Source organism: Heptranchias perlo, chromosome 4, assembly GCF_035084215.1.
Source record: "Heptranchias perlo isolate sHepPer1 chromosome 4, sHepPer1.hap1, whole genome shotgun sequence".
Classification (NCBI taxonomy): Eukaryota; Metazoa; Chordata; class Chondrichthyes; order Hexanchiformes; family Hexanchidae; genus Heptranchias; species Heptranchias perlo.
The window spans coordinates 46,826,915-46,854,603 of record NC_090328.1 but is presented as its reverse complement, the minus strand read 5'-3'; the positions used below and the strand labels follow the sequence as shown (position 1 = coordinate 46,854,603).

General features: G+C 42.9%; 1 protein-coding gene across 1 annotated transcript in view; it reads left to right on the top strand.

Annotated features, from left to right (window-relative positions):
* The window catches only part of pcsk1 (proprotein convertase subtilisin/kexin type 1), a 76,889-nt gene extending 50,631 nt beyond the window's left edge, over nt 1–26,258 (top strand). The window contains exons 10-14 of the mRNA XM_067982180.1: nt 2,686–2,919; nt 17,710–17,867; nt 19,999–20,132; nt 22,215–22,376; nt 25,857–26,258. Of these exons, the coding sequence (XP_067838281.1) occupies nt 2,686–2,919; nt 17,710–17,867; nt 19,999–20,132; nt 22,215–22,376; nt 25,857–26,228 (1,060 nt within the window). The 3' untranslated portion in view covers nt 26,229–26,258. The remainder of the gene's footprint in view (nt 1–2,685; nt 2,920–17,709; nt 17,868–19,998; nt 20,133–22,214; nt 22,377–25,856) is intronic.
* The last annotated feature ends 1,431 nt before the right edge of the window (nt 26,259–27,689 follow it).

The following is a 27,689-nucleotide window of genomic DNA, read 5'->3' as shown; positions in this document are numbered from 1 at the left end:
CTTGCTTGGAAAATGCTTGCATATAATTATCATGGAGGAATTTAAAGATTTCATAGGAGCCCACTTTTCCATGCTCTGTAAGATCATTAGGCCTTGTGCGAATATGACTTTCAGTAGTGACATGTATGTCAGCGGCCACTCTGAGCCACTATATTTGGGTATCATTTGGTGAAGTGTGGTCCATCCGGGGTCCCGTTCTGGGTTGTGGTCTGGACCACAGAAGATTTAAAAAATTTTATAGTCCCCTTGCTAAGTTGGCCAATGGGCCACATAAGACATCTTTCTGGGGAGGGGGGGCATTATTTCCACCCCCCAAGCCCCCGCCCCCAGCACAGGCACCGTGCACTTTATTTTCCAGCCTTTCCCCTCTGGTGGCCACTTGACGTGCAGGCCTAGTGGCGCAGGCACTCGCCTCCCCCTAACCACGCATACTTTGGTAGGGTCAGTGCCAGAGGTCACTGGTGGGCTCATCCCAACACTTACACTAGGGTGGGTGGCCTGTGCATTTTCGGCCCTGAGATCTTTAAATTCTTCAATGATTCAGTATTGCCCGAGCAAGTTAAAGGCACCCTCCATTATAATGTTGCAGTTTGTCATTTTATTATGCAGAAAAGGAAATGTCATTTTTTCCCAAAATTAGACAAACGTACTCAGTTCTTGGCCAAAGCTGAAGAGATAAGGCAACTAGCAGTTCCCTGACTGTAAGCATGTCTAAAGCTATAGTGGTTAATTGTGGGACTCACCGGAAGCTCTAGGTGGTGAGACCTTCACCTGTCTTCCTGGCAGCAGTGGATGGTCTACTGCTGGTGGTTCCTGTGCACCATTATTCTCCTGGTTTTCAAGGCCAGCTGCTGTCCCTCATCCAAGTTGACTGGCAAAATCATAAATGCGTTCCTTTTTGCACATCTTTTCAATTTTGCTATCATTAGAGAACAGCTGGAATTTTTCTCATAGAAGAAAAGTAAAATGAGATGCCTTTTGTAAAATATTCGAAACTCGTGCTGCATCAAAATGATCTGAAAAAATATGGAGACACCGAGTTCCATGGTTGATCAAGAATTTCATTTTTAGATCAAATATAAAGTTCCTTTTGAAAAAAATCCAGAAAACTGAAGGAAACATCCCTTCAATTTATTCCAGATGTAGGCCATTTCTCTGTGAAACCACAGTCAAAGTACATTTAACCACCTCCCAGCAATGCACTGAAATCCACATGATTGTGGATATATATGCTGGGATCAAGCATTGAGAAGAAATATGTTTGAGCACCAATCCAAAATCATTGTGATTCGCAGTATATTGGTGGCAGAATAAAACATATAAAATCGCCCCCTTCGTTAGAATCATGGTACATAAAACTAATATTTTGTCACTTTACATTATAACTAATTTGATGTTTGCCCATTTTATCTGGACTTAGTGTTAGCATTTAACAATCCTTGCTTTCCAATTGTAGTAAGGTGAAATAGGTTAGAGGTGATACCTTACATTACACTGAATTTTACTGCAGGCTGGGTGAAAGTAGGAAATCCTTAGCCTTTAGTCTGCTTGTAGTTTTCACATGTCTGCTAAACCATTTTAACAGGTTAACATCAGAGTTTTACTAATTTGTGTCTGATGTTAATAATAACATACCATCTATTCTAATAAACAAAACACCAAGATAAAAGACTTGAACTTTTGTTTCCAAACTGTAGATTGTATAGCACTGCAACTTAGTTGTGCATTTAAGCATAGTTAAGGTGTTACAATTTTTTCATTTTGAAGTATTGATATAGATTGAATTATAATCACAAAGCTCCTGCTGAAAATTGAGACTGAATATAGATTCAAAAAAAATCACTATATTTTTTTCTACAGTACATGGCCTTAATGTACCCAAATACTAAATGTTTGGTACTTTTGGTAAATTTTTAAAATACCGTATCTCAAAAAATAACATGTATTCTTACATTCATCACTGCATCTGTACAGCAGCCATATTGTACATTATAGAGCCACAATGCTAAGCTGCAGATTCCATCCACACTGCTGTAGGGAGGTGCTGAGCAGAGGCCCAGCTCTTCCCCTCAGGGAACAGGTAATATTGGAGGGCAGCTGTTATGGAACCTTTCTAGAATCTCCTGGCAGCCTACACTTTCCATCTTTTTCTCTGTCCCTCTTAAACGCTAATTCTCCAACTACTCTGAAAAGCATGAAACTTCCTAGCTCTGCCTGTCAAGAAAAAGAGAAAGTCATGAAACAGGACTAGAGAAAGGTCTATTGTAGCCGCCCTTGGTTTGTGAGATCGGTCTATCTCTGTGGAGACAATGCAACAGTTTCACAAAGCAGGGGTGCTGAGATAACCCATGTGGTATTCCCCAACTCATTCTCTTACGGAGAGAGGATAAGTGAGAAAGCTATCAGCTACAAACTTTTGGGGGCAGTAGACTAGGGGCAGCATCGGAATAGATATGGGTAGGGCCAGAGCAATAAGAGCATGAGGGTCAGAGAAAGAAGACTGGAGCAGGGGGTATATTTTGGAAACTGGAAGGGGGATCTGAATCAGCAGTAACACATATAAAATTGAATAGCAGGGCAAAACTTAATCAGTTATAACAATAAAAATGTTTTTTTTCAACTGTCTTACTACTACAGATTATTAAATACATAATTTAGCAATTTATGTTATCGATTTTTCAACAGCCCAAATCTTACTTGGAGGGATTTGCAACATTTAATTGTCTGGACCTCTGAATATGATCCACTGGCCAACAACCTAGGCTGGAAAAAGAATGGAGCGGGTCTGATGGTGAACAGCAGATTTGGGTTTGGGTTGCTGAATGCCAAGGCACTGGTTGATTTGGCAGACCCTAAAACCTGGAAGGGAGTGCCAGAGAAGAAACAATGCATTGTTAAAGATAATACTTTCGAATCCAGGTTAGTAATTACATTTTTTCTTACTTCCTTTATTTTTAGTGTTACAAAATATAAATATATATTCAAATATTACCATAACTAATTCTTAACCTCAATGTTCAGTGATTCTAATACTACAGAGTTCAGATTATACAACCATAGTATATAAACCAAATGTTAGGAGAAAGTGCAAGGAGGTGGGCTTGACAACATAATGATCCAGATAACCCATTCAAAATCATTTTAACCAGAGATACATATTTTGGCTCAAACTGTTCTGACTTTGTTTAGAGAAAGGAAAGCAACAAACTCATTAATTAGGCATACCCCATATCAATGTTCTTCATATTGTTGTTCCAGATATAATTATACCCTAGAAGAAATGTTTTTATTTTATTGATACTTGTTAATGGCCACCAAAAGACCAGGTTCACGTATATAATCATCTACCCAACCTTAAAAATGATCAGCAATAGGAAAATGTGACAGTGCATTGGGGCCCATTCATCTCTCAGACATCTATTTCAATCCAACTAAGACTAATGACGTTGAAGGTCTCTCTTTGCTGGTTGTTTGGATCTTAAATTAAATTAATTTGAATTGTGTCAAGCCAGTTCCTGGTGAATGCAGTTCCCGGTGAATGCAAGTCCACAGCACCAAAAGCTGCTCATAATTGATACTAAATTATTAATCTCAATCAGAAATGGAAAAATATACAGCGAGAATAATTTTTAAGATGGCAATTTTTTGAATAAAAAATAAGCAATATAACTGAATTGCTTTGCTCTAATGCTTGTACTTAATAATGGAGGATATATTTGGTTGAGAATCAATGGGCGGCAATGACTTCAATGGAAATGAAAATTGGGCAGAGTGTTTACGCCCCCGCCAAAGTTCTGCTCACTATTTCCTCACGTTACTGTTTCACAATGAAGCTTCTTAGGGGAAGAATGAGAAACCAGTTATCTTAACGATGACTGACTGGTCCATTGGAGAGAATGCTTTAAAAGTCAGGGAGGTGTTCCATGTGAGTGTGGTAAATGACTTTGCATTTTGACGATGCTGCTTAAGAAATCATAAGACAATACTAGAGCAGCATTACAGCTTTAATTGCAACGGGGAATGGATGGTAACTGGAGTATTGGAGCTATGTAATATAAGATGCAGCAATATTCATCTTATCATTCTAAAACTGTGAGAGGCGGCAGCTAATAGATAATGCTGTCATAAATGCAGCTTGTTTATTGCTCTTGCTTTTTTTGCATACATGCTTTTATCGGGTCCTATTCCTAGGAAATCTGTAGATTTATTTTGCAATTATTATGCAGTTTGTTTATTATTACTCCTTCCCCATCTGTCAGGTACTTTATGGGTATAATTTCTAGAGCAACAAGCAGCTATGATTTGAATTAAGTTTATTACGATCCAAACTGGCCTATGAATCTGATAGTGCTATCAGGTATCATCACTGATAAGTTGTGGGCATTCTGTGACATGGCTGTACGCTTCTCTCAGTGAAACTTGTTAGGGGTAAGGAAAAATTGTGATCATAGAGGCTTTCACCATGACATTCCTGTGTCTAGAACTGTGCTTGGCCTACGTGATGACATCTAAGTGATAGGGCTTTAGTGAGACCTCACCTGGAGTACTGCGTACAGTTTTGGTCTCCTTATCTAAGGAAGGATATACTCGCCTTGGAGGCAGTGCAATGAAGGTTCACTAGATTAATTCCTGGGATGAGAGGGTTCCTATGAAGAGAGGTTGTGTAGAATGGGCCTATACTCTCTGGAGCTAAGAAGAATGAGAGTTGGTCTCATTGAAACATATAAGATTATTAGGGGGCTTGATAGGGAAATAGAGTCATAGAGTTATACAGCACGGATAGAGGCCCTTCGGCCCATCGTGTCCGCGCCGGCCATCAAGCCCAGTCTAATCTAATCCCATATTCCAGCATTTGGTCCGTAGCCTTGGATGCTATGGCATTTCAAGTGCTCATCCAAATGCTTCTTGAATGTTGTGAGGGTTCCTGCCTCCACAACCCTCTCAGGCAGTGAGTTCCAGACTCCAACCACCCTCTGGGTGAAAAAGTTCTTTCTCAAATCCCCTCTAAACCTCCCGCCTTTTACCTTGAATCTATGCCCCCTTGTTATAGAACCCTCAACGAAGGGAAAAAGCTCCTTAGTATCCATCCTATCTATGCCCCTCATAATTTTGTACACCTCAATCATATCCCCCCTCAGCCTCCTCTGCTCCAAGGAAAACAAACCCAATCTTCCCAGTCTCTCATCATAGCTGAAGCGCTCCAGCCCTGGTAACATCCTGGTGAATCTCCTCTGCACCCTCTCCAAAGCGATCGCATCCTTCCTGTAGTGCGGCGACCAGAACTGCACACAGTACTCCAGCTGTGGCCTAACCAGTGTTTTATACAGCTCCATCATAACCTCCTTGCTCTTATATTCTATGCCTCGGCTAATAAAGGCAAGTATCCCATATGCCTTCTTTACGACCTTATCTACCTGTTCCGCTGCCTTCAGGGATCTGTGAACTTGCACACCAAGATCCCTCTGACCCTCTGTCTTGCCTAGGGTCCTCCCATTCATTGTGTATTCCCTTGCCTTGTTAGTCCCTCCAAAGTGCATCACCTTGCACTTTTCCGGGTTAAATTCCATTTGCCACTGTTCCGCCCATCTGACCAACCCATCTATATCGTCCTGCAGACTGAGGCTATCCTCCTCGCTATTTACCACCCTACCAATTTTTGTATCATCAGCGAACTTACTGATCATACCTTTTACATTCATATCCAAGTCGTTAATGTAGACCACAAACAGCAAGGGCCCCAGCACAGATCCCTGTGGTACCCCACTGGCCACAGGCTTCCAGTCACAAAAACAACCTTCGACCATCACCCTCTGCCTTCTGCCACGAAGCCAGTTTTGTATCCAAAGTGCCAAGGCACCCTGGACTCCATGGGCTCGTACCTTCTTGACCAGTCTCCTGTGCGGGACTTTATCGAAGGCCTTACTGAAATCCATGTATACCACATCCACTGCGTTACCCTCATCCACACGCCTAGTCACCCCCTCAAAAAATTCAATCAAATTAGTCAGACATGATCTTCCCTTGACAAAGCCATGTTGACTATCCCTGATTAATCCTTGCTTCTCCAAGTGGAGACTAATTTTGTCCTTCAGAATTTTTTCCAACAATTTTCCTACCACTGATGTTAGGCTCACTGGCCTGTAGTTCCCCGGTTTTTCCCTACTCCCCTTCTTGAATAATGGTACTACATTAGCGGTTCTCCAGTCCTCTGGCACATCCCCTGTTGCCAGAGAGGTTCTGAATATATGTGTTAGAGCCCCCGCAATCTCCTCCTTTGCCTCACACAGTAGCCTGGAATACATTTCGTCCGGGCCTGGGGATTTATCCATTTTTAGGCCTGCTAAAACCGCCAATACCTCCTCCCGCTCGATGTTAATATGTTCGAGTATATCACAGTCCCCCTGTCGTATTTCTCTGTCTACGTCGTCCTTCTCCATAGTGAAAACAGATGCAAAAAATTCATTTAGAACCCCTCCTACATCTTCCGGCTCCACACACAGATTGCCATTTTTGTCCCTAATGGGCCCTATTTTTTCCCGAGTTATCCTCTTACCCTTAATATACTTATAAAACATCTTAGGATTTTCCTTTATTTTGCTCGCCAGAGTTTTTTCATGGCCCCTCCTTGATCTCCTAATTTCCTTTTTAACTATCCCCCTGCACTTTTTGTACTCCTCTAGGGCTTCCTCCGTCCTTAGCCTTTTGTATCTGCCAAAAGCCCTCCTTTTTTTCCTAATCCATTCTCGTATATCCCCTGACATCCAAGGTTCCCTGGAGTTCTTGGAACCACCCTTGACCTTTACGGGAACATGTTGCCATTGTATGGTCTCAATCTCCCTTCTGAAAGACTCCCATTGCTCCGATGCGGATTTTCCTACAAGCAGCTGATCCCAGTCCATTTTGGCCAGATCCTGCCTTATCCTATTAAAATCGGCCTTCCCCCAATTTAGAACCTTTATTTCCGGCCCCTCCCTGTCCTTTTCCATGACCACCTTAAATCTCACTGAATTATGGTCACTGTCACCAAAGTGCTCACCTACTAGCACTTCTTCCACTTGGCCGGCCACATTCCCTAGAATTAGGTCCAGTACCGCCCCCTCTCTTGTAGGACTTTCTACATGCTGGCTCAAAAAGCTCTCCTGGATGCACGTTAAGAATTTTGTACCCTCTAAGCCTTTTACACTCTGAGTATCCCAGTTAATATTGGGGAAGTTGAAATCCCCCACTATTATTACCCTATTATTTGCACAATTTTCTGAGATTTGCCTACATATCTGTTCCTCTATCTCCCCCTGACTGTTTGGGGGCCTATAGTACACTCCCATCAAAGTGCTTGCCCCCTTTTTGTTTTTAAGCTCCACCCATATGGCCTCGTTTGAGGAACCTGCTAATATATCATCCCTCCTTATGGCAGTAATTGATTCTTTAATTAATATTGCGACCCCCCCTCCTCTTATACCTCCCCCTCTGTCTCACCTGAAGATTCTGTACCCCGGAATATTGAGCTGCCAGTCTTGCCCCTCCCTCAACCATGTCTCTGTGACAGCAACAATATCATACTCCCATGTGTTTATCAACACCTTCAGTTCATCCACCTTATTTGCAAGACTCCTTGCATTAAAATAGATGCCATCCAGCCTTGCTCTTACATATTTGCCCTGTCTTCCAAGCTGACTTGTTTTTTCTCAATATTTGGCTGCACATCACCCCCTATTGTAGCTCCACTCTGTATCCCATCCCCCTGCCAAGTTAGTTTAAACCCCCCCCAACAGTGCTAGCAAACCTCCCCGCAAGGATATTTGTCCCGCTCTGGTTCAGATGCAACCCGTCCGACTTGTACAAGTCCCACCTTCCCCAGAAGCAGGCCCAGTGATCCAGGAAACTGAAACCCTCCCTCCTGCACCAACTCTTTAGCCACGCATTCATCTGTTCTATCCTCCTATTTCTATACTCACTAGCCCGTGGCACTGGGAGTAATCCAGAGATTACAACCTTTGAGGTCCTGCTCTTTAATCTGCTACCTAGCTCCCTAAATTCTTGATGCAGGACCTCATCTCCCTTCCTACCTATGTCGTTGGCCCCAATGTGGACCACGACCTCTGCCTGCTCACCCTCCCCCTTGAGAATGCCCTGAAGCCGCTCAGTGACATCCATGACCCTGGCACCAGGGAGGCAACAAACCATCCTGGAGTCACGTTTACGGCCACAGAAACGCCTGTCTGTTCCCCTTACGATAGAATCCCCTACTCTCTTTTTCCTCCCAGCCTGTGCAGCAGAGCTACCCCTGGTGTCAGGAAGTTGGCTGCTGCTGCCTTCCCCTGATAAGTCATCCCCCTCAACAATATCCAAAGCGGTATATTTGTTTGAGAGGGGGACGGCCACAGGGGACCCCTGCACTGCCTGCCTGCTCCTCTTACTCTGCCTGGTGGTCACCCAATTACTTCCTGCCTGTACAACCTTTACCTGCGGTGTGACCATCTCACTAAACGTGCTGTCCACGACGTTTTCAGCATCGCGAATGCTCCATAATGAATCCATCCGCAGCTCCAGTGCCGCAATGCGGTTTGTCAGTAGCTGCAGCTGGATACATTTCCCGCACACATGGTCGTCAGGGACACCGGAAGGGTCCCTGATTTCCCACATAGAGCAGGAAGAGCATAACACGAGGCTGGGCTGTCCTGACATGACTTACCCTTTAACTAATTAATTCAAATTAAATGAATCCCACCAATTTCACTTCAATTAAAAGGTATACTCAAGGGCCCTTGCTGAACAGCAGTCCCCCACTACACAACAGAGACCCTAGAATCCACAAACTCTAACCTTAGACAAATTCAGCAGGAAAATACTCACCAACCAATCACTTACCTCTTCCTTGGTGACGTCCCACTTTGGATTACTTTTTGCTTCTTATTTATCTTAGGTCCAGGAGTTAAGTCCCTGAAAACAAAATATAAAAACGAACCTACCCTTTAAATTCCCTCTACCTCCCAAAAGGTTCGAGGAGGTGGGAGGGTGGGAGTCACTACTAGTGTAGTGTCTCGGGTTTAGCAACCGCTCCACCTATATACGGGTACCAATGAATTGGCCCCGCCCCCTGCCTTTGAAAAAGCCGCGAAGCTCCCTCCCCGCTGGGGAAAAAGACTCACGTAGGTCTCTCCTAGGTCCGCTCCCGCCTGTAGCTCCGCTCCGAGTGCGGGTAGGCCCTCGAGCCTGGGCCTTTAGTAGTCTCCGAGTCCCGCGCTCACTCCTAGGTCCGCTCCCGCCTGTAGCTCCGCTCCGAGTGCGGGTAGGTCCTCGAGCCTGGGCCTTTAGTAGTCTCCGAGTCCCGCGCTCTCTCCTAGGTCCGCTCCCGCCTGTAGCTCCGCTCCGAGTGCGGGTAGGCCCTCGAGCCTGGGCCTTTAGTAGTCTCCGAGTCCCGCGCTCTCTCCTAGGTCCGCTCCGAGTGCGGGTAGGCCCTCGAGCCTGGGCCTTTAGTAGTCTCCGAGTCCCGCGCTCTCTCCCAGGTCCGCTCCCGCCTGTAGCTCCGCTCCGAGTGCGGGTAGGCCCTCGAGCCTGGGCCTTTAGTAGTCTCCGAGTCCCGCGCTCTCTCCTAGGTCTGCTCCCGCCTGTAGCTCCGCTCCGAGTGCGGGTAGGCCCTCGAGCCTGGGCCTTTAGTAGTCTCCGAGTCCCGCGCTCTCTCCTAGGTCCGCTCCCGCCTGTAGCTCTGCTCCGAGTGCGGGTAGGCCCTCGAGCCTGGGCCTTTAGTAGTCTCCGAGTCCCGCGCTCTCTCCTAGGTCCGCTCCGGCCTGTAGCTCCTCTCCGAGTGCGGGTAGGCCCTCGAGCCTGGGCCTTTAGTAGTCTCCGAGTCCCGCGCTCTCTCCTAGGTCCGCTCCCGCCTGTAGCTCCGCTCCGAGTGCGGGTAGGCCCTCGAGCCTGGGCCTTTAGTAGTCTCCGAGTCCCGCGCTCTCTCCTAGGTCCGTTCCCGCCTGTAGCTCCGCTCCGAGTGCGGGTAGGCCCTCGAGCCTGGGCCTTTAGTAGTCTCCGAGTCCCGCGCTCTCTCCTAGGTCCGCTCCGAGTGCGGGTAGGCCCTCGAGCCTGGGCCTTTAGTAGTCTCCGAGTCCCGCGCTCTCTCCCAGGTCCGCTCCCGCCTGTAGCTCCGCTCCGAGTGCGGGTAGGCCCTCGAGCCTGGGCCTTTAGTAGTCTCCGAGTCCCGCGCTCTCTCCTAGGTCCGCTCCCGCCTGTAGCTCCGCTCCGAGTGCGGGTAGGCCCTCGAGCCTGGGCCTTTAGTAGTCTCCGAGTCCCGCGCTCTCTCCTAGGTTCGCTCCCGCCTGTAGCTCCGCTCCGAGATGCTGAGAGATTGTTTCCCCTGGCTAGAGAGTCTAGAACTAGGGGGCATAGTCGCAGGATAAGGGGTCAGCCATTCAAGACTGAGATGAAGGGAAATTTCTTCACTCAGAGGGTTGTGAATCTTTGGAATTCTCTACCCCAGAGGGCTGTGAATGCTGAGTCATTGAGTATATTCAAGGCTGAGATAGATAGATTGTTGGACTCGAGGGGAATCAAGGGATATGGGGATCGGGTGGGAAAGTGGAGTTGAGGATCAGCCATGATCTGATTGAATGGTGGAGCAGGCTCGAGGGGCCATATGACCTACTCCTGCTCCTATTTCTTATGTTCTTATGTAATGAAGCAGAGCAGAGATTCACTCCTATCTTGCCCCTTCTGATCAGATAGTTGAACTTTTTATGGCATTGAAGCCTTGTCCTTCTCACTCTTGATGCCATGTTGAAGATCTTGGCCATCTCTTGCCAAGCCCTCTGTTTTATTTAACTTCCTCCCAGACAATGGATATAGGACCTCTGTCCTCCTTTCAACCACTTGCAGAAGTGACTCCAGATTCGTGGCATTGAAGGGACCTGAATACAAAAGGTAAATTTTAACTGGCACAGTCAAAAAACTCACCACAGACATCTAAAAGCCAAAAATTCCTTCAAAGCTCCAACAAAACACACAAACAAGCTACCTCACAGCCGACATTTAAGACTTGGCATTGCCTCCTTATTTCCCATGACTCTGCACTCAAATGGAAGGCCTAGTTTGCAAAGCCGCAACACTCCTCTTCCTGGCCCCACAAAAATAATTTTTACACTTGTAAGTGTACACCTATAAAGGCCTTCTCTTCTTGCCTGCCAGGTTTTATTGAATGGAGCCCCCATGACGGATGCTCCATCCAGTCGGCTCTTAAAATAGCTTTGGGGTCCTATGTACCTCAATTGCCCAAGAAAACAGCAGCGTTAAAATGGGGTGGTTTACCACTGGGTGGTAAAAGAGCATTAAGTGTACCACGTGGACTTTGATTTCTGTTCTGCCTGGTTCCTGCCATGGCAACAACACCACCTGCACGTTCCCCTCCAAGTCACACACCATCCCAACTTGGAAATATATTGCTGTTCCTTCATCGTCGCTGGGTCAAAATCCTGGAACTCCCTTCCTAACAGCACTGTGGGAGAACCTTCACCACACGGACTGTAGCGGTTCAAGAAGGCGGCTCACCACCAACTTCTCAAGTGCAATTAGGGATGGGCAATAAATGCCGGCCTCGCCAGCGACGCCCACATCCCATGAACGAATAATAAAAAAATACCATTGATTGTAAGCTTTCGTATTGTGCACAGGGGATAAGTTGCATGACCTAATTTATGGTCAGTGGAGTTTTCAGTGAACCTGTCTCTCTTTATCAGTAACTAGTTATGTTCTGATTGAATAACGGTATTACTTGGAGTGGGGGAGAGGGGGGAGGGGAGGAGAAGTAGTGTGACTGGCTGCTTTAATTTAAAAATATTCACTTCATTTACTGGACCGTTTTTTATTTCACCATTGCTGGGAATATGAATATCACATCCATATGACATTTTATTTCTGGAATGTGTTATGTGAAAGATCAGCATTTAGATTTATTGGCTTTTGACTTTAGACTTGGCTTCAGATGGAACACAGAAATCAAGGCTGTGCATTATTAATAACAAATGTGTTAGTATCATGGTATGAAATTCCTCTGCCTGCTATTTTAATGAAAGTGTTAACCCAATGGTTATTTCTATAACCATGAGTAGAAATTGATGGAATTGCCTGCAGATCATTTACTGCTCCCAGGACAGGAAAAATATCACCAAATATTGTCTGTTATAAATGAAGGGATACATCAGGGTAGATTTTCCTGTTGTTGTATCTGAGTGTATTGGATCACTTGAGCGCAGTGCATAGAAGAAAATCAGATGTTGATAATAGAGGTTACCTCATTTTCCGTACATTTGAATTATTGGACAGAAAATTGGGCTGGCTCCTTTATAGGCATGCAAACCTCGCTGCCCCCATGCGCCCCATTCAGTCGATCCTCTATGTCTTGTAGGGTATTCCTTATTTCCTGTGATTCTTGGAACTGGACGAATAGTCCAGTGAAGAAAGTCACCCTCACTCACAGTAGTTTCGTTAATTAAAAGTAATTATTTAACATAATTCATACCAGCATTCATGATGCAAAATCAAACCATACATATGACTTTCCTCTATAAAATTCCATTATACATTTAATAATTTGCAATGTTATTATGTAATGACTTAATAATTCATACACATATTAGGCAAATCATTAATACATATACAACCTTTAAACCAAGGATTTTGTTCAAGGCCTGAAAGTGATTAGCTCTTCAGTCCATGAGGTCCTCTTCTTCTTGCATGGTGTTCGACTGCAGTGTGCGTGGTGGTTTCTTGTGACTGCCATGTGATGAAGAGACTGCTCTTCTCTCAAGGTCTTCTTTTTATGTTGTTTTTACCAATTGGAGGTAGGATTAGGGAGTGTCATTCTTTTTGTCCAATTGCTTCCTGTTGTTATACCTCAATCATTAACATCGCCAATGAATGACTGTTGATCATGATTGATCATGTGACTGGAAACCCTTGATGTAGAAAACACCATGTGCTTCAACCATGGAATGTAAAAGGCCCCTTTACCACCTTTGTTTATGGTCTTTCATGTAGAGATAGCCCCCTTACATTTCTATGCACAGACATTCTTATTGGTCCTGTTGTCTCCAATTTTGATTGCTTTTTTTTTATTCATTCAGGGGATGTGGGCATCGTTGGGAAGGCCAGCATTTATTGCACATCCCTAATTGCCCTTGAGAATGTGGTGGTGAGCCGCCTTTTTGAACCACTGCAGTCCGTGTGGTGACGGTTCTCCCACGGTGCTGTTAGGAAGGGAGTTCCAGGATTTTGACCCAGCGACGATGAAGGAACAGCGATATATTTCCAAGTCGGGTTGGTGTGTGACTTAGAGGGGAACGTGCAGATGGTGTTGTTCCCATGTGCCTGCTGCCCTTGTCCTTCTAGGTGGTAGAGGTCACGGGTTTGGGAGGTGCTGTCGAAGAAGTCTTGGCGAGTTGCTGCAGTGCATTCTGTAGATGGTACACACTGCAGCCACGGTACGCTGCTTTGTCCTGGATGGTGTCAATCTTCTTGAGTTGGAGCTGCATTCATCCAGGCAAGTGGAGAGTGTTCCATCACACTCCTGACTTGTGCCTAGTAGATGGTGGAAAGGCTTTGGGGAGTCAGGAGGTGAGTCACTCACCGCAGAATACCCAGCCTCTGACCTGCTCTTGTAGCCACAGAATTTATGTGGCTGGTCCAGTTAAGTTTCTGGTCAATGGTGACTCCCAGGATGTTGATGGTGGGGGATTCGGCAATGGCAATGCCATTGAATGTTAAGTGGAGGTGGTTAGACTCTCTCTTATTGGAGATTGCCATTGCCTGGCACTTGTCTGACGCGAATGTTACTTGCCACTTATGAGCCCAAGCCTGGATGTTGTCCAGGTCTTGCTGCATGTGGGCATGGACTACTTCATTATCTGAGGGATTGCAAATGGAACTGATCACCGTGCAATCATCAGCGAACATCCCCATTTCTGACCTTACGATGGAGGGAAGGTCATTGATGAAGCAGCTGAAGATGGTTGGGCCTAGGACACTGCCCTGAGGAACTCCTGCAGCGATGTCCTGGGGCTGAGATGATTGGCCTCCAACAACCATTACCATCTTCCTTTGTGGTAGGTATGACTCCAGCCACTAGAGAGTTTTCCCCCTGATTCCCATTGACTTCAATTTTACTAGGGCTCCTTGGTGCCGCGCTCGGTCAAATGCTGCCTTGATGTCAAGGGCAGTCACTCTCACCTCACCTCTGGAATTCAGCTTTTTTGTCCATGTTTGGACCAAGGCTGTAATGAGGTCTGGAGCCGAGTGGTACTGGTGGAACCCAAACTGAGCATCGTTGGGAAAACAGTGTACTTTAATAATGAAATATTTTTGTCAGGCAGCACTGAAGTCGAAATGGTTTCAGACCATGCATCTGGCACTCTCAGGCTATCTTACATTATATTTGGATACTGTTGCTCTCAACAAATGAGTGCAGAAACCTTCTTATGGTTGGAGGAAGCCAGATAGATGAATCAACCATATCTAGAATTTAGAAAGAAAAGTTTGAGGAATTTGTTTAAATTTACACTTAGTGAAATGCATATGCTAGGGGAAGGTTCACACGTTTGACCTTTCCTGGAGCATCCCTTTTTTAAAATTTGTTCATGGGATGTGGGCATCGCTGGCGAGGCCGGCATTTATTGCCCATCCATTTAGGGTTATAGCAGATTATTGGTGAGTTAGTCTCGCTTGATAGCACTGTCGATGACACCTTCCATCACTTTGCTGATGATTGAGAGTAGACTGATGGGGCGGTAATTGGCCGGATTGAATTTGTCCTGCTTTTTGTGGACAGGACATACCTGGACAATTTTCAACAGTGTCGGGTAGATGCCAGTGTTGTAGCTGTACTGGAACAGTTTGGCTAGAGGCGTGGCTAGTTCTGGAGCACAAGTCTTCAGCACTACAGCCGGGATGTTGTTGGGGCCCATAGCCTTTGTTGCATCCAGTGCACTCAGCCATTTCTTGATATCAAGTGGAGTGAATCAAATTGGCTGAAGACTGGCTTTTGTGATGGTGGGGATCCAGGGAGGAAGCCTGGATGGATCATCCACTCGGCACTTCTGGCTGAAGATGGTTGCAAACGCTTCAGCCTTGTCTTTTGCACTCACGTGCTGGACTCCGCCATCGTTGAGGATGGGGATGTTTACAGAGCTTCCTCCTCCCGTTAGTTATTTAATTGTCTACCACCATTTACGACTGGATGTGGCAGGACTGCAGAGCTTTGATCTGATCCGTTGGTTGTGGAATAGCTTAGCTCTGTCTATAGCATGCTGCTTCTGCTGTTTAGCATGCATGTAGTCCTGTGTTGTAGCTTCACCAGGTTGGCACCTCATTTTTAGGTACGCCTGGTGCTGTTCCTGGCATGCACTTCTACACTTCTCATTGAACCAGGGTTGATCCCCTGGCTGGTTGGTAATGGTAGAGTGAGGAATATGCCGGGCCATGAGGTTACAGATTGTGCTGGAATACAATTCTGCTGCTGTTGATGGCCCACAGCACCTCATGGATGCCCAGTTTTGAGCTGCTGGATCTGTTCTGAATCTATCCTATTTAGCATGGTGGTAGTGCCACACAACACGTTGGATGGTGTCCTCAGTGTGAAGACGAAACTTCGACTCCACGAAGACTGTGCAGTGGTCACTCCTACCAATGTGGTCATGGACAGATGCATCTGCGACAGGTAGATTGGTGAGGACGAGGTTAGGTACGTTTCTCCCTTGTGTTGGTTCGCTCATCACCTGCCGCAGGCCCAGTCTAGCACCTATTTCCTTCAGGACTCGGCCAGCTCAGTCAGTAGTGGTGCTGTCAAGCCACTCTTGGTGATGGACATTAAAGTCCCCCACCCAGAGTACATTCTGTGCCCTTGCTACCCTCAGTGCTTCCTCCAAGTGGTGCTCAACATGGAGGAGGACTGATTCATCAGCTGAGGGAGGACGGTAGGTGGTAATCAGCAGGAGGTTTCCTTGCCCATGTTTGACCTGTTGCCATGAGATTTCATGGGGTCCGGAGTCAATGTTGAGGACTCCCTCCTGACTGTATATCACTGTACTGCTACCTCTTGTGGGTCTGTCTTGCCAGTGGGACAGGACATACCCAGGGATGGTGATGGAAGAGCCTGGGAGGTTGACTGAAAGGTATGATTCTGTGAGTATGGCTATATCAGGCTGTTGCTTGACTAGTCTGTGGGACAGCGTTCCCAATTATAGCACAAGTCCCCAGATGTTAGTGAGGTGCCTAGTGGTCCGATGCCGGGTGGTCCGTCAGGTTTTATTTTTATTATGACTTTTTGTAGCAACTAAGAATCAACCACATTGCTGTGGGTCTAGGAGTCACATATAGGCCAGACCCACAGAACCAGATGGGTTTTTACGACAACCTGGTCGTTTCATGGCCACCATTACTGATACTAGTATTTTTTTAAATTCCAGACATTATTTAATTAACTGAATTTAAATTCCCCAGGTGGTGGGATTTGAATTCATGACTCCGGATTATTAGTCCAGGCCTCTGGATTACTAGTCCAGTAACTATGCTACCATGCTCTCTTCAATGGTTTCAAATCCATTCCTTATACCATTTGACTATATGTTGGATGCAACATTATTTGACGTTTTACAAATCCCAGTTCTTTGAACAGATTACCAGATAGGAATGAGAGGCCCATGTCTTTTCACACCTATCATTGCTTTCCCATTCCGAAGCCTTTGATGTGTGCCCCTGTTGCCTTCTCTTACATTACCCCCTGCTGTGTTGAAAAGCTTCTGTTTCCAAAAGCCTATGTGTTTTGAAAGCCTGACAACCCTTTAAGCTCAATATTATCCACCTTGTTTATTTATTTAATAATCTACATAACTTTTGCAGTACAGTGTCTTCGAACCTGAAACTCATACTTCTCCAATGCCATCAGTATCATTGAGAGAAAAGAGATTTGTGAGAACACAGTTTACTACATTAATGTGTTTGCAGGTTTTCAAATGTTTAAAAGGGGCACAGTTAACCCTTTTTTCAAATGTCTTTTGTTAAAGGGGTTTTGAATCCCACAGTTTCCAAGATCAATTACAGGAACATTTTCCCCCATATTCATGAGAAAAAGAGGAAAAAATGCTCCTCTATTTTGTTTATTAAATTTGCCATAAATACCTGGGCCTCTGGTAGATTTTACAAGAGTAATATTTTAGTCAGTTCATGAACTAACAATATTGGTTGAAATATCTTATTAAAATATAGTGGTTCTGAGTGTTTTCACAGCATTAAAACCATGAAATATCCCTTTTTGTGTTTGTAAAGGCCCAGTTTTAATTATACAAATTGCTTGAAATCACTTAAAAATAAAAATGTGTGGCGATTATGCCACTGGATATCTAACAAACAGGTTGATAATCCTTTAACTTCCTGCTAGCACTTTAAAAGATCAAATAATGGTAGTGTTGGTTCAGCAGCTGAAAAAATGAAATATTATGTGCACAGATCCTGAGTGAGGGAAAATGGCATTTTATTTTAAAAATTGCTACGCAGAAACCATGTTTACTTATTCATTAACTTACCGCACATAATAAATTGTACCAAAGACTTGCTCCCAAATCCAGTTTTAGAAAATGCTTCAGAGCAAATAACTGACTGGCATGCACTGTGAATTATGGATCACATTTGTTGATAGCTGTCTTATGCCAATCATTTAATACATTTTTGCAGGGCTTTGAAAGCTGGCAGAGAAATTACTATTGAAATACCCACCAAAGCCTGTGAAGGGCAGGACAATAATATTAAAGCTTTGGAGCATGTCCAGCTGGAGGCAACCATTGAATACCCCCGGAGAGGAGACCTTCACATCACCCTCACATCTCCTGCAGGTAAGTCAGCTCTGCATTCTGCACAGAGGGTGTAATCTGAAGCTGATGTTAAGCCAAATTGTGGGTGGCTCAGTAGAGGGAGATTTTCTCTGCATCTGGTTGTGAGCTGGGTGTGCTCAATGTTGACAAAACATGTCACGTGCTACATCTCTCAGCACTGCCATCTCTCACCTTGATCAGCACAAAAGTTCACCAAAAAAAGACACTATATATATACAATTAATTCAAAATATGGATTATTGGGAATGGATTTGATGCAAGTATGGGGTCTCTTTCTCTGGAGCCTCAATGCTCACCATTTGTTTTTCCTCATTTCATAAACATGTTGATGCAGTGTTAAGTTCCAATGTGTTTACAGACATTGGAATATGAGGGCTATCATTATGAACATTCTTTGTATCGTGCAGTAATATTGCTATAAACCATTCCGCTTATTGTTTACATTGTGAGGAAGGTGGGGGCTAATTTTCACTTGTTGCGGGTGGTTGCGGATTGGCCACTCATTATATGCCCCGTCCGACTTTCTTTTCCATTGACTTCAACCACCAGTTTACTGCCTGTGCCAAAAGTGAAAATCAGTCTCTTGATGTAAAGCAAGACGCTGTTTTACCCGAAAACGCTGGAAACACTCAGTAGGTCAGGCAGCATCTGTCAAGAGAACACGTGTCAACATTTTGGATGTTCAACCATTCCTCAGAACTGGAAGACATTATAGATGAACGGCATTTTAAAAATAACAAAACAAGGGAAAGGAGGAACAAGTTGAAGTAATTCAGCCCACTTGGTTCACCTTGTCATTTAGGTCTATATTTGGGACTCAAAACAAGTCATTAAATACACACCACTACCTAATGTAGTTGAGCAGAAAACAAAGATAATTTCATACATTGTTTGTAAAGCATCTCAGCAGGGACAAATGTTCACCTGGGTTACAATCTCAGTTAGTCCATTACAGATTTTCAATATCATCACAACTAAATATGCACTAAAAATGAACAGTATTAATAACATTAACTGCTTAAAGGTCATTTATGAGTGTTTCTGTAGAATTTGAGATATTAAGATGGCAACCCAACACTAGCACAGATTTGATCATTCTTGTAGAAAACAGCAGGAAATATTCATAGAATCATAGAATCTTGCAGCACGGAAGGAGGCCATTCTGCCCATCGTGCCTGTGCCAACTCTTTGAAACAGCTATACAATTAGTCCCACTCTCCCGCTCTTTCTCTATAACCCTGCAATTTTTTCCTTTTCAAGTATATATCCAATTCCCGTTAGAAAGTTACTACTGAATCTGCTTCTACCACCCTATCAGGCAGTGCATTCCAGATCATAACAACTCATTGTATAAAAAGTGTCTCCTCATCTATGTTCTGTTTAGTACCATTTTTCTATCCATTTTGCTACCTGGCCCCCTGACCCACACATCCTGACCTTTGTCATCAGTCTCTTGTGTCGCACCTCATCGAAAGCCTTCTGAAAGTCCATGTATACCACATCCATTGCATTGCCCTTGTCTACTCTTTTACTACTTCAAAGAATTCAATAAGGTTGTTAAACACGACCTTTATTTTAGAAATCCATGCTGACTTTTTTATTATATTCTCCATCTCTAGATGTTTTGGTATCTGATCTTTCAGCAAAGATTCTATTATCTTTTCTACCACTGACATTAAGCTAACTGATCTATAGTTTCCTACGTTCGTTCTATCTTCCTTTTTGAAGATAGGAATTGTATTTGCTGTCATCTAGTCCTCCAGCACTATTCCTTTTTCTATTGAATTTTAATATATGAATACTGACACATCTGCTTTCTCCTCCCTAGTTTCTTTGAGTATCCATGGGTACAATTCATCTGGACCCGGGGTCTTGTCTGCCTTAAATTTGGCTAGTTTGTCTAGTATCTCCTTTCTTTCTATCTTAACTGTTGTATATCCTTCTTGATTTCTTCTAGTGTGGTAATTTTCTCTTTGTTAGCTCTTCAGTGAAAACTGAGACAAAGTATCTATTCAGTATCACTGCTGTTTCAGTATCGTCTCCTGTGAGTTTTTCTTTCTCATCCCTTGGTAGTCCTATCCCTGTAACAGAGAGTCTGTAACTCTGCTTTTATTCTTTTTGTTGAATGCAGGAACCAAAACTGTCCTCTTGGCAGAACGTGAAAGGGACTCCTCACCCAATGGCTTTAAAAACTGGACCTTTATGTCAGTGCATACGTGGGGAGAGGATCCAGTGGGCACATGGGTTCTGAGCATTACTGATGTGGTAGGTATAGTCATTTTTTGTTGTGATTAGTTATTTAGAGCACTGAACACCTCAATATATCTTGATAATAGTTTAGTGAACTCAGAGGGAATGGAGGTGAAGAACATAAGAACATAAGAAATAGGAGGAGGAGTAGGCCAATCGGCCCCTCGAGCCTGCTCCGCCATTCAATAAGATCATGGCTGATCTGATCCTAACCTCAAATCTAAATTCATGTCCAATTTCCTGCCCGCTCCCCGTAGCCCCTAATTCCCTTTACTTCTAGAAATATTTTTTAAAAACATAAGTACATGACCCACTATTGAAGCTCCATCATTGTCACTACTGTGTTGCTTTCATAAGTTGTTTAATCAATAACGGATAGAAAAAATAAGACAGTTTTAGACCTTTTGTGTGTTAATGCTTTAAATAACGCAATGCCCAATAATATACATTGCATTTGAAATTTCCCTGTAATCTACTGCAAATTATTTTCTGATAACCCTATAGTAATGATGTTACAAAGGGGTATAGTATCCTCCTGTGAATATCGTTTGCACATAAACTCCACCAAATGGCAAGAAATCCTAGACTTAAATATATTACTAAATAACAGATATCAAAAGGGTCATTTTATGACGTCATGATCCTGACTGGAAGGCTTGTCCACTTGGAGTGTATATCAGAAACTTGGGAGCACACTGCACACAATTTTTCAAATGGTTTGGGAATCATGTACAGCGGCACCTGAATTTCCAGCACGTACTCTCAGCAGTTGAGGCTCCCAACTGGGAGAGAAAAGTTGGAAAAGTACACTTTATAGGTTAAATGCTGTAACCCAGCCTTAAGAGGCCACGTAATGTTTATAAACTGCTCTTATTTCGTTGTCAAAGCTTGTAACATTATCTCAACCATGTTCCCCCTCCCCTTGCCCCATTTGTGCCATTTTTTCAGGATTTCTGCAGCTCTTCCGTCGAAGTTATAAAGGAAACAAGTAGAAGAACTCCCATGGCAATTCATCCCCAATAAACAGACTGTACTATACCTTATTTTCAAATGGCAAATGGGAACTGAATCTGCAATTTACAAAAATAACATTGAAATAATGAACCCCCAATTTTGTTTGTCATTCTTGTTATTTAAAATTTTCTGAGTGCAGAACTCCTGCTAAGATAAGTGCAATGCTCCATAAGCAAATTTGAAGCAGCATGTTTTTAGCCCAGTTACCCTTCAGGTGATTTCATTAGTTTATATGTTACTCATCTTTGTAGGATTGTAAACAATTTTACAACACCAAGTTATAGTCCAGCAATTTTATTTTAAATTCACAAGCTTTCGGAGGCTTCCTCCTTCGTCAGGTGAACGATGTGAAAAAATTTGAAAACCATTTGAAAAATTGAGTGCAGTGTGCTCCCAAGTTTCTGATATACATCTTTGTAGGAGACATGAGAGTAGTTGTTAATGGTCCCGATAATTTCCCCTCCTCTCTGGGATGGTGCCTGGCCTCTGCAGGATATATCCTACAGAAGTCTGGCTGAGACTGAGTAAAACAATCCGCATAGCTACAGTTGTATACTGTACCTTCAATTTTGATGAGTGATACTTTACAATGGTTGAAGATCTTCTTGTGAGCTGGATCATGACAGGTGTTCCAATGTTTTCAATCTTCACCACTGAGAAAGAAGAACTATAACAACTTGCATTTATGTACTGCCTTTAACATAGTAAGGTGTTTCACAGCAGGATAATTAGACAAAAATTGGCACAGCCCAAAGAGAAAAATGGTCTGTGCTAAAGATTTCCTGCAAATTTCCGCAGTTACAGGGTGCTGTGACCAGGAAGCAACAATCGATTTCAAGTGAAATGTCACATCACTAATTTGAGAATGTTACAAATATGAACTATAGCAGGAAACAAACTTGTTGGATTGAACAGGACCTTCATCCTTCAATCTACAGGCCTATCAATGATATCTTAATGTTGACAAATGGACCTTTACATTTCATGAATTGATGTACCAGTGTACATTCAAGTCTTTTTTGATTATTACATTCAAAATGTAATATTTATTATTAAAAGTTGTCTCCATTTTTACCCCCCAAGTCTGGAAGAATGAAAAACAATGGGGAAATCATCGACTGGAAACTGATTTTACATGGTACCTCTACCAAACCCGAACACATGCGGAAACCTAGGGTCTACATTCCTTACAATGCTGTGCTGAATGACAGGAGCGATGTGGAGACAATGGAAGAGTTTATACAGGTAAATAATAGCTTTTACCGAGAATTAGAGCAGTCTTTTAATCAAGTGCTGTGTAACCTTGTTGGCTAAAATATATTTGCAAGGAATAACTTTTTTATGTAAGAAAAGATCTGGCACAAAAGTATGATGTGTTAATATCATGGCAACGGCATGTATTTCACAGTTGAATCATAGTATCATAGTAGGTACAGAACAGGAGGAGGGCCACTCGGCCCATCGTACCTGTGCCGGCTCTTTGAAAGAGCTATCTAATTAGTCCCAATCTCCTGCTCCTTCCCCTTAGCTCTGTAAATGTTTTCCCTTCAAGTATTTATCTAATTCCCTTTTGAAAATTACATTGAATCTGCTTCCACTACCCTTTCAGGCAGTGCATTCCAGATCATTACAACTCGATGCATAAAATAATGTTTCCTCATGTCGTATCTGGCTCTTTTGCCGATCACCTTAAATCTGCGTATTCTGGTTACCGACCCTTCTGCCACTGGAAACAGTTTCTCCTTATTTACTCTATCAAAACCATTCATGATCTTGAATACCTCTATCAAATCTCCCCTTAACCTTCTCTGATCTAAGGAGAACAACCCCAGCTTCTCAAGTCTCTCCACATAACTGAAATCCCTCATCCCTGGTTCCATTCTAGTAAATCTCTTCTACACTCTCTTTAAGGCCTTGACATCCTTCCTAAAGTGTGGTGCCCAGAATTGAACACAATACTCCAGCTGAGGCCTAACTAGTGTTTTATAAAGGTTTAGCATAACTGCCTTGTTTTTGTACTCTATGCCTCTATGAATAAAGCCAAGGATCCCATATGCTTTTTCAAACAGCCTTCTCAACTTGTCCTGCCACCTTCAAAGATTTGTGTATGTTCACTCCCAGGTCTCTCTGCTTCTGCACTCCCTTTAAAATTATACCATTTAGTTTATATTGCCTCTTCTCATTCTTCCTACCAAAATGCATCACTTCACACTTCTCTGTGTTAAATTTCATCTGCCATGTGTCTGCCCATTTCAAGAGTCTGTCTATGTCCTCCTGAAATCTGTTACTATCCTCCACGTTATTTACTACATTTCTGAGTTTTGTATCATCTGCAAACTTTGAAATTATACCATCTATACTCAAGTCCAAGTCATTAATATATATCAAAAAGAGCAGTGGTCCTAATACTGACCCTTGGGAACACCACTGTATACTTCCCTCAGTCTGAAAAACAACCGTTCACCACTACTCTCTGCTTTCTGACCCTTAGCCAATTTTGTATCCAAGCTGCCACTGTCCCTTTAATCCCATGGGCTTTAATTTTGCTAACAAGTCTATTATGTGGTACTTTATCAAATGCCTTTTGAATCATAGAATCATAGAAAGTTACTGCACAGAAGGAGGCCATTCGGCCCATCATGCCCATGCCGTCCAAAAAAGAGCTATCCAGCTTAATCCCACTTTCCAGCACTTGGTCCGTAGCCTGTAGGTTATGGCACTTCAAGTGCACATCCAAATACTTTTTAAATGAGTTGAGGATTTCTGCCTCTACCACACTGTCAGGCAGTGAGTTCCAGACCCCCACCACCCTCTGGGTGAAAAAAATTCTCCTCAGCTCCCCTCTAACCCTTCTACCAATCACTTTAAACCTATGCCCCCTGGTCACTGACCCCTCTGCTAAGGGAAATAGGTCCTTCCTAACCATTCTATCTAGGCCCCTCAATTTTATACACCTCAATTAAATCACCCCTCAGCATCATCTGTTCCAATGAAAACAACCTCAGACTATCCAATCTTTCCTCATAGCTAAAATTCTCCAGTCCTGGCAACATCCTCATAAATCTCCTCTGTACCCTCTCTAGTGCAATCACATCTTTCCTGTAATGTGACCAGAACTGTACGTAGTACTCAAGTTGTGGCCTAACTAGTGTTTTATGCAGTTCTAGCATAACCTCCCTGCTCTTATATTCTATGCCTCGGCTAATAAAGGAAAGTATCCTGTATGCCTTTTTAACCACCTTATCTACCTGTCCTGCTACCTTCAGGGATCTGTGGACATGCACTCCAAGGTTCCTCTCTTCCTCTACATCTCTCAGTATCCTCCCATTTATTGTGTACTCCCTTGCCTTGTTTACCCTCCCCAAATGCATTACCTCACACTTCTCCGGATTGAATTCAATTTGTCACTTTTCTGCCCACCTGACCAGTCCATTGATATGTTCCTGCAGTCCACAGCTTTCCTCCTCGCTATCAACCACGTGGCCAATTTTTGTATCATCTGCAAACTTCTTAATCATGCCCTTTACATTTAAGTCATTAATATATACCACAAAAAGCAAGGGACCTAGTACTGAACCCTGTGGAACCCTGTTGATAGTTCATATACACATCAACTGCACTACCCTCATCAACCCTCTCCGTTACTTCATCAAAGAACTTAATCAAGTTAGTCAAACATAATTTTCCTCTAAGAAATCCATGCTGACTTTCATTTATTAGCCCATACTTTTCCAAGTGCCAATTAATTTTGTCCCGGATTATTGTCTTTAAAAGTTTCCCCACCACCGATGTTAGGGCTGACTGGCCTGTAATTGCTGGGTTTATCCCTCTCCTCTTTTTTGATCAGGGGTGTAACATTTGCAATCCTCCAGTCCTCTGCCACCGTCCCTGTATCAAAGGAGAATTGGAAGATTGTGGCCAGAGCCTCCACAATTTCCACTCTTACATCCCTCATTAACCTTGGATGCATCCCATCTGCACCAGATGACTTTTCTACTTTGAGCACTACCAATCTTTTACGTACCTTCTCTTTATCTATTTTTATCCTATCCAATATTGTTACTACCTCCTCCTTTATTGCTACAATGGCAGCATCCTGTTCTCTAGTGAAGATGGATGCAAAGTATTCATTTATTACCTCAGCCATGCCCACTGCTTCCACAAGAAGATCTCCTTTTTTGTCTCTAATCCGTCCCAGGCTTCCTTTAACTACCCCTTTACTATTTATATGTTTATAAAAGACTTTAGGGTTCCATTTTATGTTAGCCACTAATCTATTCTCATACTCTCTCTTTGCCCCTCTAATTCCCTTTTTTAGATTTCCTCTGTACTTTCAGTATTCAGCCTGGTTCTCAGGAATTTGTGCATGCATACCCCATGATGTTCCATCTAATAATTTATAAAATTATCTCTTGTATGAATAGCTTGCAGTTATATATCAGTTTAGCTCAGTAAGTAGAAGTCTCACCTGTGAATTAGATCTGGGCTCAAGTTCCATGCCAAGACTTGAAGGTGTAAATTACGTTATCACTCCTGTGCAAGACTGAGGGGGTGCTAAATGGAGGCTCCACTTGCCAGTTCAGGTGAATGTTAAAGGTCCCTTAGCACTATTTGGAGAATATATTAATGCAAGCTTTATTTGTCATGTACTAAACAAATGTTTCTGTCTAGCTGATCTAAGGAAACTAGAGAAATTGTTTTGCATTGTCCATTTTGCTGTTGCAGGATGACAATTCCAAGAAAAATGGGCCTGCAAATCTATACACGAAGGAGAATACCAGCAAAGAAGATGTGAACATGGAAGACACTCGAGAAGAAGTAGCCTTACTCCCTGCTCAAAAAACATTCGGCCAGCAAACTCAAGATAATAACGCTCTGCGCTTTTTTCATAACAGTAGATCCCATGAGGATATGAAAGTACCTATTCAAAGCTTGTATCAAGCCATTAGAAAATTAAACAAACAGTCCCAGTTGAAAGACTTGGAGGACAGCCTATACAGTGAATACAGTGCCCAGCTTTATGACACCAAACCTTATAACCATAGAGATGATAGATTGCTTCAAGCTTTATTAGAGATGCTGGCAGAAAGCCAATAATTATTAGAATGTGGGCTGGTTTTGTGTTAAGTAGAGTATTTAATTGTTTTGTCTTAGTATCTCTGTGATTCTGTGCAAATAAGTAAATTAATTTGAGAAGAAATAATCTTGACAAAGAATTTAAATTATATTTTCATTTATTTATTTATAGTTGGTCTATTATTTTCACAATATCCATCAAGTACCACATGATTATGTACAGTAGGTTTTGTTTCATGACGCTAACAAGCAGGCTGTGGGCCTGAACACAAACACTAAGACCGCATACAGAGATTTGAAGTATGATACCATTAAAATGTAATCTAGCAGAAACTAATCTGTTATTGGGAAGTTATCAGTTAATAGTTTATAATCAAATTATTAATATTAAAAGGTAAATACTGTAGAATTTTTGATAATGAAGGATTTATTTTGCTAATGAGAAGTAGATAATTTAGCACTAGTTTCACAAAATTGCAATGGTTGCTTGATTTATTAATCGTTTGATGTGGAAAGCTTGACAATCCAACACAATTTTACACAAAATATTTTATCATAAAAATAAGCTTAATTTGTCTCTACCCTGAAGTTTATTCTTTACACCATTGGCTTCCCAACCAGATGGCAGATCTCATCTACTGTTACAATTGGGATAAATTTCAATGCCACTCAGCTAGTTCACTAAACAAAGTGTGCCTCATGATCATGAAGTATTCTACCTCAATGGAGGGAAAATCCTTATCCATTTTGCTGCATTACATCTCCCATTAGCTGAATGCAGAGCAACACTGGTTAAGTCTGATAACTGATCACAGCTTGGTTGACCCTTACTATTCCATCTGATGTAGGCCACAAAGAGCCTTTTGGGAGGAGATGGAAACTGAGGAATAATTCACTGAATAAAAAAAATTAATGGAGCCAGCAGTCTTATTCACTTTTTTTAAAAAAAGGCGTGAACACGTAATATAACAGTTGGAGAACCACACATATTGATGATTAAGATGTGACTTTTTAACAATCCTATAATCACAAGAATTGGAATCATAATTTGAGTTACCAAACCATTTACCAAGTCATTTTTACCTACTAATGTGTAGAATTCTGTTTATTTAACAAGTTTTGTTTATTAAAACTAACATCCATTGGGGACTGGGTGTCTCAATAAATTGGTACATCTCTGGAACTTGGGGTCAAATCCAGCCCAGCCCAATGGGGTGAAAGTTTTCTTTTTCCCTCTCTCATTTCTCTAGAAGGTCCTACATGAAATGGATTTGGCCAGACATAAATTACTGGGTTTGAGAACCAGCAGCAATTTCCCTGTTATGTGGCATTAACTGATATTATTCAAGTAATCTAACTTAAAGCAGTCACAAAATGTAATGGTGTTTCACTGTAGCAGTAGGTGGAAGAGGGGTGTTTGAAGTTGAGATTCAGGCACATTTTGGACCTAATTAGAAGGTTGACTCTATTCCCACTGCTGCA